The following is a 14126-nucleotide window of genomic DNA, read 5'->3' on the forward strand; positions in this document are numbered from 1 at the left end:
GAAAACTCCTTGTGTGAAAAGGACTTCCAAACCAACTGGCAGCTCACCAGCTTTCACATACTCCTTCTCCCTTCCTCTTCAAGGAGCTGACACCCCTGCTCCCCTGGGTCAAATAGATGGTTTGTTTGTGTGGCTGCTTCAGACTGACAGTAAAGGAGCTGCCAGCCAAGACTCAGGAGTATCACTCAGGCTGCAGCCTACAATGCCTTAGCATCAGGTCTTCCTGAGACTAAAGGAAACCAAGGGACCAAGCTGGAAAACTTGGATCTGCCTTTCCTACAGGAACAGCTAAAAAAGAAATGTGGGATTCATGTTGCCATATTCTGCAACCTTGTGTGAAACACTTGTTTAAGCACAAGGAGCCTTGAATACCCAGTGTTATTTGCTCATTTTGTCCAAAGACATTTCACAGCAAAATGCATATGCTGTCCTTCAGCCAGGCCTCTAGTCCAGTGAGCTCTCTTATTCTTCCTCAGACTGTATATTGACAGAAGAGATTGAAGCAATTGCTCTCCAAATCAAAGAAATCAGGTCTCCGAGCCCAGAGAAAGTGTTCTAAGGCTGTGAATCTCTCTGTTAAAAGGGCTTAACCTAGAGGCTTTCCTAGATATCTAAGTATGTGGGATCAGTACCATTGCATATACCAGTTTTTCCTTCTGGATGAAACTGGGCCTCCTATTTCTAAGACATTCTGAAGAGGATCAATGCATTTAACTCAGATCTGTAAATTCAACTTCTAGAGTCTGATTCTCAAAAACTAAGTGTAGAAAGCCTAATAATTCCTGGAGCTCCTTTTTAAGATGTGGGTTGAATTGCCTTTCCCATCTGAAATTATAAACTTCATCTTTCATTTTGGTGGCTCTCACTGTAATAGGAAAACAGTGCCAGCTACAGTACTGAAACATGCCCCAGATGATATAGGGGCTGTGAGCAAATTAGGGAGCTCTCGCTGAAGTTGGTAATTAAGAGTAGATTCAGATTCTGAAATCTGCACAGGAGTAGGCAGATGGCGTGTTCAGCTGCCAGCTGGAACTCAGCCTTCATGAGGCAGTCATTCAAGTTGAGCACCACATCTTTCTGTGGAGTCAGAGCAAAGTCTTCCCATACCAAGATTCTTCTGAATATTTGAGGCCACTTCCACAGCTCTTGCAAAGTGGCTGCATGTTCTGGAAGGAGTAGTGACATTCTGAATTAGAACTATTCAAGAGCTTACCTGACATAAAAGCCAAGACTAAGAAAGATAAAATGAATGTATGAAAGGATGCTGTGTACCTATGGTATTCCTGAGAGTACCTCTCAGTGGTCAGTGCCTTAGTTTTTCACCCACCTTGGCATATGGCACTGATGACCAGGTATTTTAATTCATGTATCAGTATTCTTGTGTCTTTCAAAAATGTTAAACACTTAAAAATCATGTTAACCAAAGGAGGGTTATTATGTATTTATACTACCTCAGACAAGGCTTTAGTCTGGACAATGCTCAGCAGGAAACTCTCCCAGTTCTAAGCAGAATAGTTAACAATAACAACAAAGAATGGCATTCTGTTCTTCAGCTGTGCCAACTTACAACCATTTCCCAGAATAACAGTGGCGAGAGAATATTTTCTAGCTTGCCACAGTGCCCAAGCACAAGTAGCTGAGGTAAGGATGGGATATAAATCTTAACAGCAATTCCTATATTTTCACTGTGCATTTAAACCATATTTTTTAAAAGAAAACCCACTAACCCAAGTCATAGGTGCCTTTTATCTTTTATGCTGTACATTGCTGAGAATTAATCTTTAAATGTATTCTCAGTTTTAAATTCAGAACAATTGTTCCATGAACTCTTATTTTTAAAGCAAGATTAGAAACAATTATAACTGATAATGTGTAATTCTGTTGGCACTTTATATGCAGGTAAGTTTGAAAGAGGCTAACAAAGATTATGTTTCTTTTATTCATGCAAACACAATTTTAGTGCACTTTCTTTCACACAAAGTAATGAAATTTTAGATACATTCCCAGAACTGGAAGTAAGCCAGCAACTATGCTCAGTTTTCTGCTTGTAAATTGAATTCTCTACTCAACGTATAAGGCACTGGCACAACTTGACATATCTATAGGGCAATAAAATACCTCCCAAAGTAATTGTAACATATAAAATAATAATCACAGTGATGTGCTGGAGGAGACTCCTGGGGGTAGTCTGACACCCCTTGTTAAAATATCATGACCAAACCAAAGGCAGGTGCTCACCCCTGTTTCTGCTATAGATGAATTTCATCCCCTTGGCTTTAAAAGTTAATCTGAACATGGTTTTTTTTTTTTTGTTTTCTTATATTTTGCTGAAATGTTTTCAGCATCATGTGTTTTATAGGAGAACTTACTTCTCCTTCCCTGTCTTTCAGAATATACAACTCAAAACGGCTGTTTCTGAAGAGGGTGTTACAGACACATGCAATCAATAATGTATAATTCTGTTTGACATTGAGGTTACCTTCCCAGCATGCTACTGGCTTAGAGACAGCATTTCTTTTCTGATGGGACAATGGATTCTCAAGGTGATGCAGAGGAGGACCTGTGTTTAGCCTGTGACAGGCTCTCCCTGTCCTGGGGATGGAGTGTGCTGCAGCTGCTGCTCTGGTTGAAGCTGTAGGAGGAGTCTGCTCTTCTGATTTCTGCTTTCTTCCTTGGCTTGTCCAAGGAGCCAAGATAATGGCCAGTGCAGGAACAGGGAACTCCTTTGGACATAAGTGCATCACATGCATGGGTTGAGTTTGCTTTGATTGGAGGAGATTATTTCCCTGCCCACAGCTGGGGAGTTGCAACTACAGGATCTTTAAGGTCCCTTCCAACCAAAACCATTCAAGGATTTTATGTAACCTCCTGGCAAGCATGTGTGCTTGCCAGTGCTAGATCCAGCTACAGTCTGCAGCAGCAGCACTTCTAGGTCATGCTCGAGCAGCGAGTACTTCTAACAGCCTGAGGTTCCTCGCTCAGTTCTGTATGAGGATCAAACTGGCAGCTGTCATGAACCCTAAAGTTTAAGGAGTGGACCATGTTAAGGGAAGCCCATCAGAAGGCATATGAAAATAACTCATGGATTGTAAACGGTAATAATGTATAAAAATAAATAAATTCTACATGACAGAATCAATCATTAAAACATTGATGGAATATAACACAGTGGGATCTCAGACCACATGCTATTCCTTCCAGACAAGGATTTTCATCTGCTTCATGAGTTTTTACTTCCATTCTTCCATCCCTCAGTATCTATTTATACATTGGGATTTAAAAGCTGTATTTTCAGGGTTCCTCATATAAAGCAAACAAAATATACTGGACCACTAGAAATAATCAGCTTTTTCATATCATGAGTTTATAAAATAACAAGAGTTGAACTGTTTTTCTCATGATATTTGTGTCTTCTGGATGTGTGTGGGCAGTATTTTCAAGCTTTTTCCTATCAGCAGGAGATCTAGAAATTTTATTTAACATTAAAAAAACGGGAAATTAAGTTCTCATCTACACTCTGGGACTGGGACGTTCAGGGAAAAAACAAAGTCATCTGATATTTGCATTTAAATTGCTATATTTAGAAATAATGGACTTTTTTCCCCCATCTGATATTGTGCTGTAATAGCTCTGTCTTGTACTTCTGTGTTCCAAAATAAATCCTGATTTCTGATTTTCCCTGTTCCTTCTGCAGTGTAAAGCTGTATGTATCTGCCTGGCATGAGTAGCTGTGAATGATTTTATGACAGGAAGGGAGACAAGGAGACTTGAATTCATTCTGTCCCACTTCCTCCAGCACTGCCCTTCAGACTTCCCTGAACATCAAGAAACTCCTTTATCTTCTCCAAATCTCTCCATACAAACATTCTTTGCCAAGATACCCAAATGGATTTTGCCAAAATCTGACTGTTCCTAAGCTGAGAATTCTGCTAATTGTTTTGCTAAATCTATGTGTGCACACAAATAAATGTATGTATACATATGTATACATATCCTCATTCCTACAGGCAGTCAGCTACTACTCAGGATGATCTCTGAAGCAGAAACCCAATTCTTTCCTGGCTAACCTAGGATATTAGGCAATGACTAACACTGGCATGTACTGTGAAAACATAAATCAGAGCTATTGCTGCACACTTTATTCTGATTTTATGGTATGCATACAATATCAATCCAGTTTTTAAATCTGAAAGCATTCTATTATCAGCATTTTGTATCCTTTTTATGAACTTAGAAAATAATATGCCATCTCCTCCCTGTACCAGTGACACCTGTGCTCCGGGAAACATTGGGAGAAGCCTAGTGAATTTGTTTTTCTGCAAATGATTAAGCTGTCAGCTTACCAAAATTAAGTTTCAGAAAGATGCCATGAATAAAATCCTCTATTTTCTATGAACAGACATAATCTGGTAAAAACTCCTCGATAATCTTGATGCCACATACGAATGAAAAATTAAGAAATTAACTTTACTGTCATTTGTAGAGGGCAATAAGCATTCTTAATACACCTCAGCTGGTCAGGCAAGAAAGGCAGAAGGGCAAAATAGCAGAGACCAGCGGGGAGAAAGAAATGATGAAATGTGTCTAAGATGACTGCTGAATGCTGAAATTTTGACTTAAATAGCTAAATATATAAATCCAGAATTAATTAATTAATTAATTAGCTAAATTACCCAAATACAACTTGGTAGTTAGCTTAATAAGATATTATTTAGAATTAAACCAGACCTGAGACTTACAGTTATTTTTACATTTTTTGTTACAGTTCTCTCTACAGCCTCCAGTCCCATTTTGTTTTGACAGTTATTCACTAGTCCAAGGGGAGGGAAATAAAACTTCCTCGGCAATGTGAGAGAAGTCTGCACAGAACATCAGATTTTAGCCTGAATTATCATAGATTTGAGCTTCTGGTTTTGGGGGATTAGCAGTCAGTTGTACAAGATGAGTCAAATTCAGGGCTTTTGAGCATCAGCTACTGAGGCCAAATGGAGTGGCAAGCCAGCCAGAAATTTCAGAATAGGGTTTGTAGAGAAATGTAACTTTTTATATAATTACAATGTAAGGCAGCAATGAGCATTGAAAATATGCAATATCTTTCTGTTACAGAGGTAATGACACTATCCTGGATTCAATGCAATCAGCTATTATAGCTGCTCCAGATTTTACCACCAGCATTAACAGCACATCATTATTCAATCAGATGCATGCTGAAATTTTATTGGATTTTTGCTGTCTTGTTTACTGGCAGAATGAGGTCTCCTGTTCATACAGGAATGTGCCATTAGAAAACATATCAACACCACTTTGATTTTAAAATTATTAAATAAACTAATGGTAATTTATGTCAATTTTTATTTGTGTATGGTTAGTCTCAGTATCTTGACATTTAAAGTCTCCACCCAAGAGCTGTTGTTGCCATTACCAGAGTCTTGTTACAACACACTTACTGTAAATGTATGGCAGATATTTTCCTAGCCTGTAGACAAAGATCCAGATGTAAGAGCACTGAGAAGGAAGAAGGAAAGAACTGATAGATCTTATACAATCTTTCAAGGCATTTTGTTCTCAGAAGAGTAAGCGCTGTTTTATCTGCTCTGTTTCCCCCCTTTTTTCAGTTGCTGGATTTACTATATGTAAAATGCAAAATATAAAAGCAGAGATGGTGCCTTTTTTCCCCTTCTGGTAAACAGATTAAAAATTCTGCAGATTAAAGATAAATAGGGATTGAAAGTATAAGAACCAATGGTTAGAGTGACATTTATACACAGTTCAGTTCTGGAAAAACAACTGTACTGTGATTATGCAAATCAGCCACTCACAACCAAAATGCAGGGATTTACATAACGGAGAAAAAAATTCCTCCCAGTTATGGCTCAGTAACTTACCAGGTTCTTGCACTTTAATTGTATGACTCATTGTAATAAAATTATCCCACTTGCTTTATCCAGAGTGAAATGTATGTTAGGACATTGCCATTCTGAATGATGTGTGTGCTTTTGGAAGCCTACATTCTCCTGTCACAAAATGTGGTGTATGCTCTATTTTAAAAGAGATACAAATCAAGAAAAAATCTCCAGATTTTCTGCTTGTACCAATGAAAATTTTAACCTGGTTTATGTACTGCATCACTGTTCTTGAAATAAATGTATACTGATACAAATAGGTCTTTTCTTTTTCTTGGAACTTTTATTTCCTCATTCTATTACATTATTCTTTTTTTTTTTTAATAAGACTTGTCTTGTGCATACATCACAGAAGAAAACACCAGTATAATTTGAATTGCAATAATTTAAATTGATTTTTATCTCGTAGTTTCGCAAAGTGAACTTTAAATGGGAATCCTGATATCTTCAGTTAGCTGGTATGTTTAGACTATTTAAATTCTGACATCTGTGTGTTCTACAAAATTTAGTACTTAAAAAAAAATGAATCTTCTATTTTAAGCTGCATGGAAGGAAAAATATTTATTCAGCTAGATGTAGTTTGATGTACCTTTATTTCTGTTATCATGTATTCCATGATTAGAATGTTGTATTTCTTTTTTTTTTTTTTTCAATATAAGCATGACTTGATACTATATAATTTCTAAGATAAAACAGAAAGAGAAGACTACATAGATTAGGCTCTAGTACGGCTTGGCCTTTTTAGCACTCAAACCAAGTTGATTGCAGGTGAGCTTTTTCACAACACTTTATCCTATTATATATACATCCATTACATCATGATGGTTTATTTTCCATCTGCAGACATCATAGGCAGAGGCAACTAAAACATTTTATCATTTATCTCACACATAAAAACAGAGCACTGAAAACAGGTCCTCTCATAATAAACACTGAGATTTCAAAGTCTTACCTGGTATGTGGGGATGAACATGAGACCTTTGGAAGTAAAAATGGTAAAGCACATAAACTAAAAAAGAGGCTTGCTCCTCATCTGAAAAGATTAGAGAACTTGCTGACTATGACATTCCACTGCTAAGTGTAAGACTCAAATCACATCCTCAGTTCGAATCTACCAGAGGAAATACCTGATCCATGGTCTTGGGAGTGTTCTTGGACTTCCAAGAATCTCTGCTGTCCCCAGTGGGGCCCATGCACCATAGTTCTTCTCTCTCACACAGCAAGAAATTCCCAAAAAGGCACTATACAAACAATTTGGTTTGTACTAATTTACATTCTGCTCTGTTTTAAATGAGATTCTAAAAAAAATTTGCAGCCAGCTGTAAGAGGTAAGTCCTGAAAAGTTTTCTAGCACAATTACATTTTTTTTGTAATACGATGAAAACACCACACCAACAAATTCCCACTGGCATAAACTGAACAACTCATGAGAAAATGCTATAATCTTCCAACAGGGAAATGAGGTCTCTGCCCTCCTGTCCCCAGTATTATTTAGATGGCCTAATTAAACTTACTTGTTTTGTGTTTATGTTAGTTTATAATTGAAAAATACATACAGATGTGTGTAATGTGGTCCCTTCTTGTAGGATTTATTACTGAGGAAAACGGGCAAAAGAAAGTTATTTGGAATATAAAATGCTCAAATATGTCAATGGCACTAATTCATATTTAGTACTTCAAAAACACCCCATATGTTCCTTGCCCCTCTGTAGTACAATGAACATTCAGCTTTCTTCTTGAAATGGCAAACCCCCCCAGTACAGCAGAAAGCAACACTAAATGGCCCCAGCATTTGATAGAGATCCTGGGATGATCCAATCACATCTGCAGCCTCTATAATAAGAGCAGACATCTGGCATGGGGTTTGTGACTACCTTAGGTTCATTTCTCCAGGACAATAGTACTGCATGATCTTGGATAAGAGACAGATTTCTAAGATGGTGGCAATAAATTCTGGTGTCACTATCAGCATAAGGTACCTTATTTAATAATAAATATGATGTATTTCATAAGAAATAAGATTTGTCTTATGACCTAATATACTTTTCTAAGTAAGCACTTTCATTATGTAACAGTAGGGGCTTTCTTCTTTCATGAAGAGATAACAGAAGTTTTAGTCAGTTCAACTTGAAAAGACTCTTCAGATTGGACTTTCCACTTGTTTTCGTTTTGGTTTTAAAAAATTATGCAGCAGGGCATTCCAAATTTCTCTCTATCCACAAACCTTTTCCTACACCAACCCATTACAGAGTTCCTTATATTGGAAGCCATTCATGCCTTTGCGAAGTTAAAATCAAAGTTTAAAAATAAGAGGATGTTTATATAAAAGTCTCATCTACATTATTTACATAGCATGGTGAGACAAAAATTACAAGACAAATGTTTCCAATTCTGACTGTCCCTCAATGTCTTGTTTTTTCATTTTTTTTCTTTTTATTCCTGTATTTTTGTTCTTTAGTTTTGATTTCCCATGACATCATCAGACAATTTCATTTCAGTATGGTCTGCATTGGACTGCACAGATCACCAAAATAATGGCACACAAACTTCTTATCTCTATAACCTTAGAGGTAAGTGGGAATTTTGAGTGACAGAGCAAAGCTGTTTCCTATCAATTTATCAAAAACTGCACCTGCCACATTGCCGAGATTCATTTAGAGATAAAAAAAATTGATTAATATTCGAATTTATTATCTGACTTTATCAGTCACAGAACTTTTCTTTACACAAAGGATAGCCTTCTAAAAAATCTAAAAATGAAAACTCTTACATATGTTAAAATACTTCCCTGGACATATTTTACATTTACTTTTTTGTAAAGAAGAACTTATTACAGATTTAATTGCTTTCTAATGCATGCTACTAAAACACACACACAGAGTCTTCACCTTCCTGTCTATAAAAGTGCCAAAATGATCTGTTGGTAGCATTAGGTAACTTTTCTGCCAGTAACAAAAAGGATTTTGTCTGTGTTATACAAAATGCCATTGAAAATATGGAATTAGTCCTATAATTGATACCAGTGCATGTAGAGTAGAACATATCAAACAGATTCAAGAACCCCAGTGTTATCATAAACAGCAGCACAAAGTTAATGCTTGTATTTTTTTTTATGTGAACAAATTGAGGCCTCAACTTTGAATGAATACTTTCTAGAACCAAAGACCAAAAGAGCCCTGCTGACTTTATTTCTATTAGCTTCACAGAAATATATATTTATACTTTTACATTTTCAGCATAGGTACATGAACTTGTGCAAACAGCATTCAGTGGCTGATCTGCTAGAATAACTAGTGTGGAAAAGCACAGCTATCTTCATACATTACAGATGTATTACCTGTTTTCTTTTTAAAACTCAATTGTCACATTTCTTTCAATGTTTTCTAATCTCCACAGATTCAAAGTTTTCTTGTTTTCTCAATATGTATGAGTTCTGGCCAAATATTGCTTTAAGGAAATATGGTCATGCACATTTGTCATAAACATGAAACCTTAAGTGCTTCTGATAGGAAACATTTTACTTATTGGTCCCACAGCCATAGTGAAGTTCTCTAGTTTCAGTTTTAATGATTCAGCAGTAATTCATCAGTAAAAATCACCAAACTAATCTGACATACCAAGAATAGACATAAATTAAATTTGAGTTGGACTCTATTTTTTTCTACTTCAGTTAACTTTGAGGAACTTACAAAACCAGTTGAATCTTGTGATTTTTCCATCTTTGACTAGAAAACATTTAGTATGCTGTCTAAATAAATGTCAAAGAAGAAAATGTCAAATTAAACCTAGTCTGCCAACAGCAGCTTTTTAATCAACCAAGTTTTACTTACGTGGAATTTTGTTCAGTTCATTCATGAACTTCTCTTTTAGCTTAGAAAATGCATCTTCTTTTCCTCCTCCTCCTCCTCCCGGACTGGCTGGCTCGGTGACATTACTTGGAGGGGCTGCTGCTACTGTGGTTGCTGGCGGTGCTGCCAGGGCCTCGTGATGACTTTCACTCACCATTTTAACTCCTGGGTAAGCTGTTTGAAGAAAAAAACAAAAAAAGAACAAAAAAACATAAGGTAATATAATTGAAATGTATCTCTCATCAAGAAATGAATAAATAGGCAGAATATCACTTGGTTCTCCTGCTTACTGGGTAAATATTACTTCATTTCCATATAGTTTCAGGTTCTTCATAAAATATTTATTAGACAAGAGAGAAAAGTATTTTGCAGGGTTAATTTCAGCCAGAAAAATTTTATTGCTTAGAGCAGTTTTCCAATGGTTTTCATTTTGGAAGTGCTAAATTTGAAGCCTCAAAATTCCTGTAAAAATCTCATACAGATTCACATTTTCTCTTCAGCTTGAAAGTATAAGCAAATTGGGTAATAAATGCCCCTATGTTAAAATTTCAATGTATTTACATAATTATTTTTCTGTGGGAATTACAGAGGTGTGGATCACGGACAGAGTTTCTACATATGAAATAAATAAGGTAATAAGGACATAATAAAAACACTTGGTGATTTCCTATCAAAGTAATAACCTATTGTTTCCTATTTAAAACTGTGTACTAAATAGAAATTGATTTGCATGCATTTTTATCTTCAGTAAAAATAGACAAATTTCCTTCCAGTTATTTTGTGTGACACTTGCTACTGACAACCTTCTCTTAAATTATTCAGATGTCTTACTGTATTCATGAAAATACAACATCTGTAAGGAGTCTAAATGCAGCCATTTTGAAATATCCATGAGGCTGTCACAAGCATAATCCCACATCAGCATATTTTTAATTTCATGTTGTTTAATGGGCATTTTGGATAACCTTTATTTGAATGTATATTACTGTGTTGGGTGTGCGAGGCCAGCTGTTTACAGTGGGCTGGCTACTGGCTGGCATCAGTGAGAAGCCACCAGAAGCCTCTCCCATGTCCCACAGAGCCAATTCCAGACAGCCCCTGGATGGAATCACTGCTGACCAAGGTCGAGCCATGAGCAATGGTGGCAGCACCTCTGGGATAACTGATTTAAGAAGGGCAAATACTGCTGGACAACAGCTACTGGGAAAGAGGAGTGAGAATAAGTGAGAGGAGCAGCCGTGCTGGCACTGCGGGCAGGGCAGAAGGAGGGGCAGGAGGTGCCCCAGGCACTGGAGCAGAGATTTCCCTGCAGCCTGTGGTGCAGCCCATGGTAAGGCAGGATGGGACCCTGCAGTCCATGGAGGTCCATGGAGGAACAGAGATCCACCTGCAGCCTGTGGAGGACCCACACTGGGTCAGGTGGAGGCCTGGAGGGGGCTGTGACCCTGTGGGAAGCCTGTGCTGGAGCAGGGTCCTGGCAGGAGCTGTGGCCCATGGAGAGAGGAGCCCACACTGAGCAGGTTTGCTGGCAGGACTGGTGACCCCATGGAGAAGCCACTGTGGAGCAGTGTGCTCCTGAAGGACTGCACCCTGAGGGAGGGACCATGCTGGAGCAGTTTGTGAAGAGCTATGCCCCATGAGAAGGACTCAAATTAGAGAAGTTCCTGGAGGGAGGGATCCCACACTGGGGCAGACAAAGTGGGTGAGGATTCCTCCTCCTGAGTAGGAGGGAGGGCAGAGACAATGCATGATAGACTGACTGCAACCACAATTCCCCATTCCCCTGCACTGCTGAGGAAATCCAGAGTGAAGTTAATCCCTGGAAGAAGGGAGGGGGGAGGGAAGCTGATTTAGTTTCATTTCTCAATATCCTACTTTGCTTTGATCAGTAATAAATAAAGGGAATTTCCTTAATTCAAGTCTGGTTTGACTGTGACAGCAATGGGTGACTGATGTCTCCCTGTTCTTATCTTGATCCTCCACTGTCCAGCTGAGGAGAGGAGGGGTAGAGCAGCTTTGGTGGGAACCTGGCACCCAGTCAGTGTCAGCCTACCACAGTCACTCAGCAAAGAACTTTGGGCTAGTGGGATGAAGATGAGAAGATATGATAGAAATTCCTGCAACACAGGAAGGCTAGCTGAAATGCTTATTCAGTTTTTGAAAACATTGTCCTGATCTGAATAATTTCAGAAAACATAAGGAGAAAGGGTTTGAAAAATAACATTCATTATTGCTCTGAGTGTACAATTGCTCTCAGCCTCAAAAGACTTTTGGCCTTTGAGCCTTTCCTGAGAAACTTAAACACCAACATAGGAATAAAACATAACACATCAAAATTGAAGGGGTATAAGAGCACCTGACTGCATGCAATATTATCAATCATGACCTTTCTTGTCTTACATGATTGTTTTCATGGATGTTGCTAAGAGTGCTCAAATCACAAAATCAAGAGGAGAATTGGCTTTTTGTCCTTCAGCTTCAATTCTATGAGTCTGCAGTCATGAAGACCTGAGGGCACAGGCCTGACTGCTGGCAGAATGAACTTTTTGAAATCATCCTCACCATTCCTATCATTAAACAGGGGTTTGCACACGGGCATAGTCTGGAATACAAAAGCCATTCTCCAATGCTCCTGTATGATGAAAAACATTTTAACAAAATAGGGGGTTGGTATTGCTTAATTTAGTGAAAATTTTGTAGCAATTTTATTGATGCAGCAGTGAATGAAGTGGTATTCCCTGCCTACCCATCACTTCTGTCCTTGCTCTCAAGTCCCTAGCCTAATATAAAATCATGTTGATGTTGACACAGAATATGTATACAATACATCTCTATAAATATTTCATGAGCATGTGGTCTTAACTATTTCCCTGCAACAACATGGGAGCAGTTGACTATTAAAAGCAGACCAATGCCAATGGAAAGCTTCCAGTTAATAGTCATAAATTTGGCTCAAGCCCGAGGTATCTGTATTTCCCCAATGCCTCACAAAACAACAAAAAAAATCTAGTAGTCCATAATTTTGGTAACAAATAAAATACCAGCTATTCCAGACTAAGAGACTTTTTCCATATGCTCTGATGAATGCCAAACACTATGAAGGAAAACATGCAGAGTCATAAGCTGTGAACACTAGTGCTGTTTTATGTTATAGCATTTTGTCAATGAATGTCAGTTAAATCAGAAGGAAAGTTGTATATTATAATTAAATCAAAATTAAATTGCTTAATTAGAATATATTGCTTAATTAATTCAGGCCTGGCAGTTGACTATTTTATTTAGCAATGGAAGACACAATTTGCAGGGATGACTTTCAGCTAATTAAAAATTAAGGCAAATGTAATTTATTTGCTTCTAGGTTTTGAACTATATTTTGAAAATATATTCAAAGAACAAATTTGAGGAATTACACTTTGATTTACTTAAAAGGAGGAAAAAACCAACAAAAAGAATATTCCTGTGATGTCCAGGAACAATCCTCAGTAAATTCCTAGTGCAGTTAGAGGTCACTACGTCTAATGAAGCATGCACAAATGGTTTGAGACTTGCCACAGAACCTTCGACCTTTACATGCCAGTGACACTGTCCTATTATTTCAAACAGGTGTGAAGGGGCTGAAAAAAGAATCTTGACTCAGAAAAAGCTTTCTGCAAAGAGTATGTGCCCACTTGCTTATAATATCTGATGGCTTTTGTAAGTGTAATGCTGCAGCTTTCCACAATAACAGTATAAGCACCGTGGTAGTATCAGAGACTGCAGAATACAGAATAATTAGATTTAAACTGGCCTTTTAAAAAAAACGGGGTTACTTGAGTGCTGCAGTGCATTGCTGAAGGTAAAGATCTACAAATCATTAGCAGATTCTCTGCCATTTATGAAATGGTACTTGCAAGCAAAAAAGTCTTTTAAGTTAAAAAATGAAATGTCATTCCACTCAACTATGATTTTCAGTCCAATGTTCACTGCAACGTTTATAGTGCTATGTATGAAATATTATATGTTTCATGTGCAACATCCAGTCATAAATAAGAGTACATTTTTAATTGTAGAATATAGGAGTGTGGCTCTTGTTGATGGAGTGACAACACTATCCTTTGTCCCCTCAAAAAGGAAAGAAGCCCAGAAGTTTCTCTCCTCGATTAGGTGAAAAAGACACTTCCTAGGCTTAGGGGACTTCACCTCAAACTTAAGGCTAGCTAATTGGACAGAAGTCAAAAAGTCCCGCATGGGCAATTAACTAGAAAAAGGAGTGAACAAAGAAACAAATCACTTTTGTAGGGTGTCTTACCAGGAGCAAGAAAGTCTGGCACCTAGCTCAGTCTTTCTCTGTTTGTTATTTTGCTTTTATTAAACCTTTTTGTTTCCAACACCGCAA

The 14126-nt window shown here is 37.7% G+C and overlaps 1 protein-coding gene across 4 annotated transcripts in view; it reads right to left on the reverse strand.

The window, feature by feature from the left end:
* The window catches only part of SYT1 (synaptotagmin 1), a 335078-nt gene that overhangs the window by 115506 nt on the left and 205446 nt on the right, over nt 1–14126 (reverse strand). For all 4 annotated transcript variants that reach the window (XM_071423367.1, XM_071423366.1, XM_071423364.1 and 1 more), the window contains one exon: nt 9734–9925. In XM_071423367.1, the coding sequence (XP_071279468.1) occupies nt 9734–9908 (175 nt within the window). In that variant the 5' untranslated portion in view covers nt 9909–9925. The remainder of the gene's footprint in view (nt 1–9733; nt 9926–14126) is intronic.

Source organism: Agelaius tricolor, unplaced genomic scaffold (genome assembly GCF_023055355.1).
Source record: "Agelaius tricolor isolate 1412-34295 unplaced genomic scaffold, bAgeTri1.0.p SCAF_3, whole genome shotgun sequence".
NCBI classification, from domain to species: Eukaryota; Metazoa; Chordata; class Aves; order Passeriformes; family Icteridae; genus Agelaius; species Agelaius tricolor.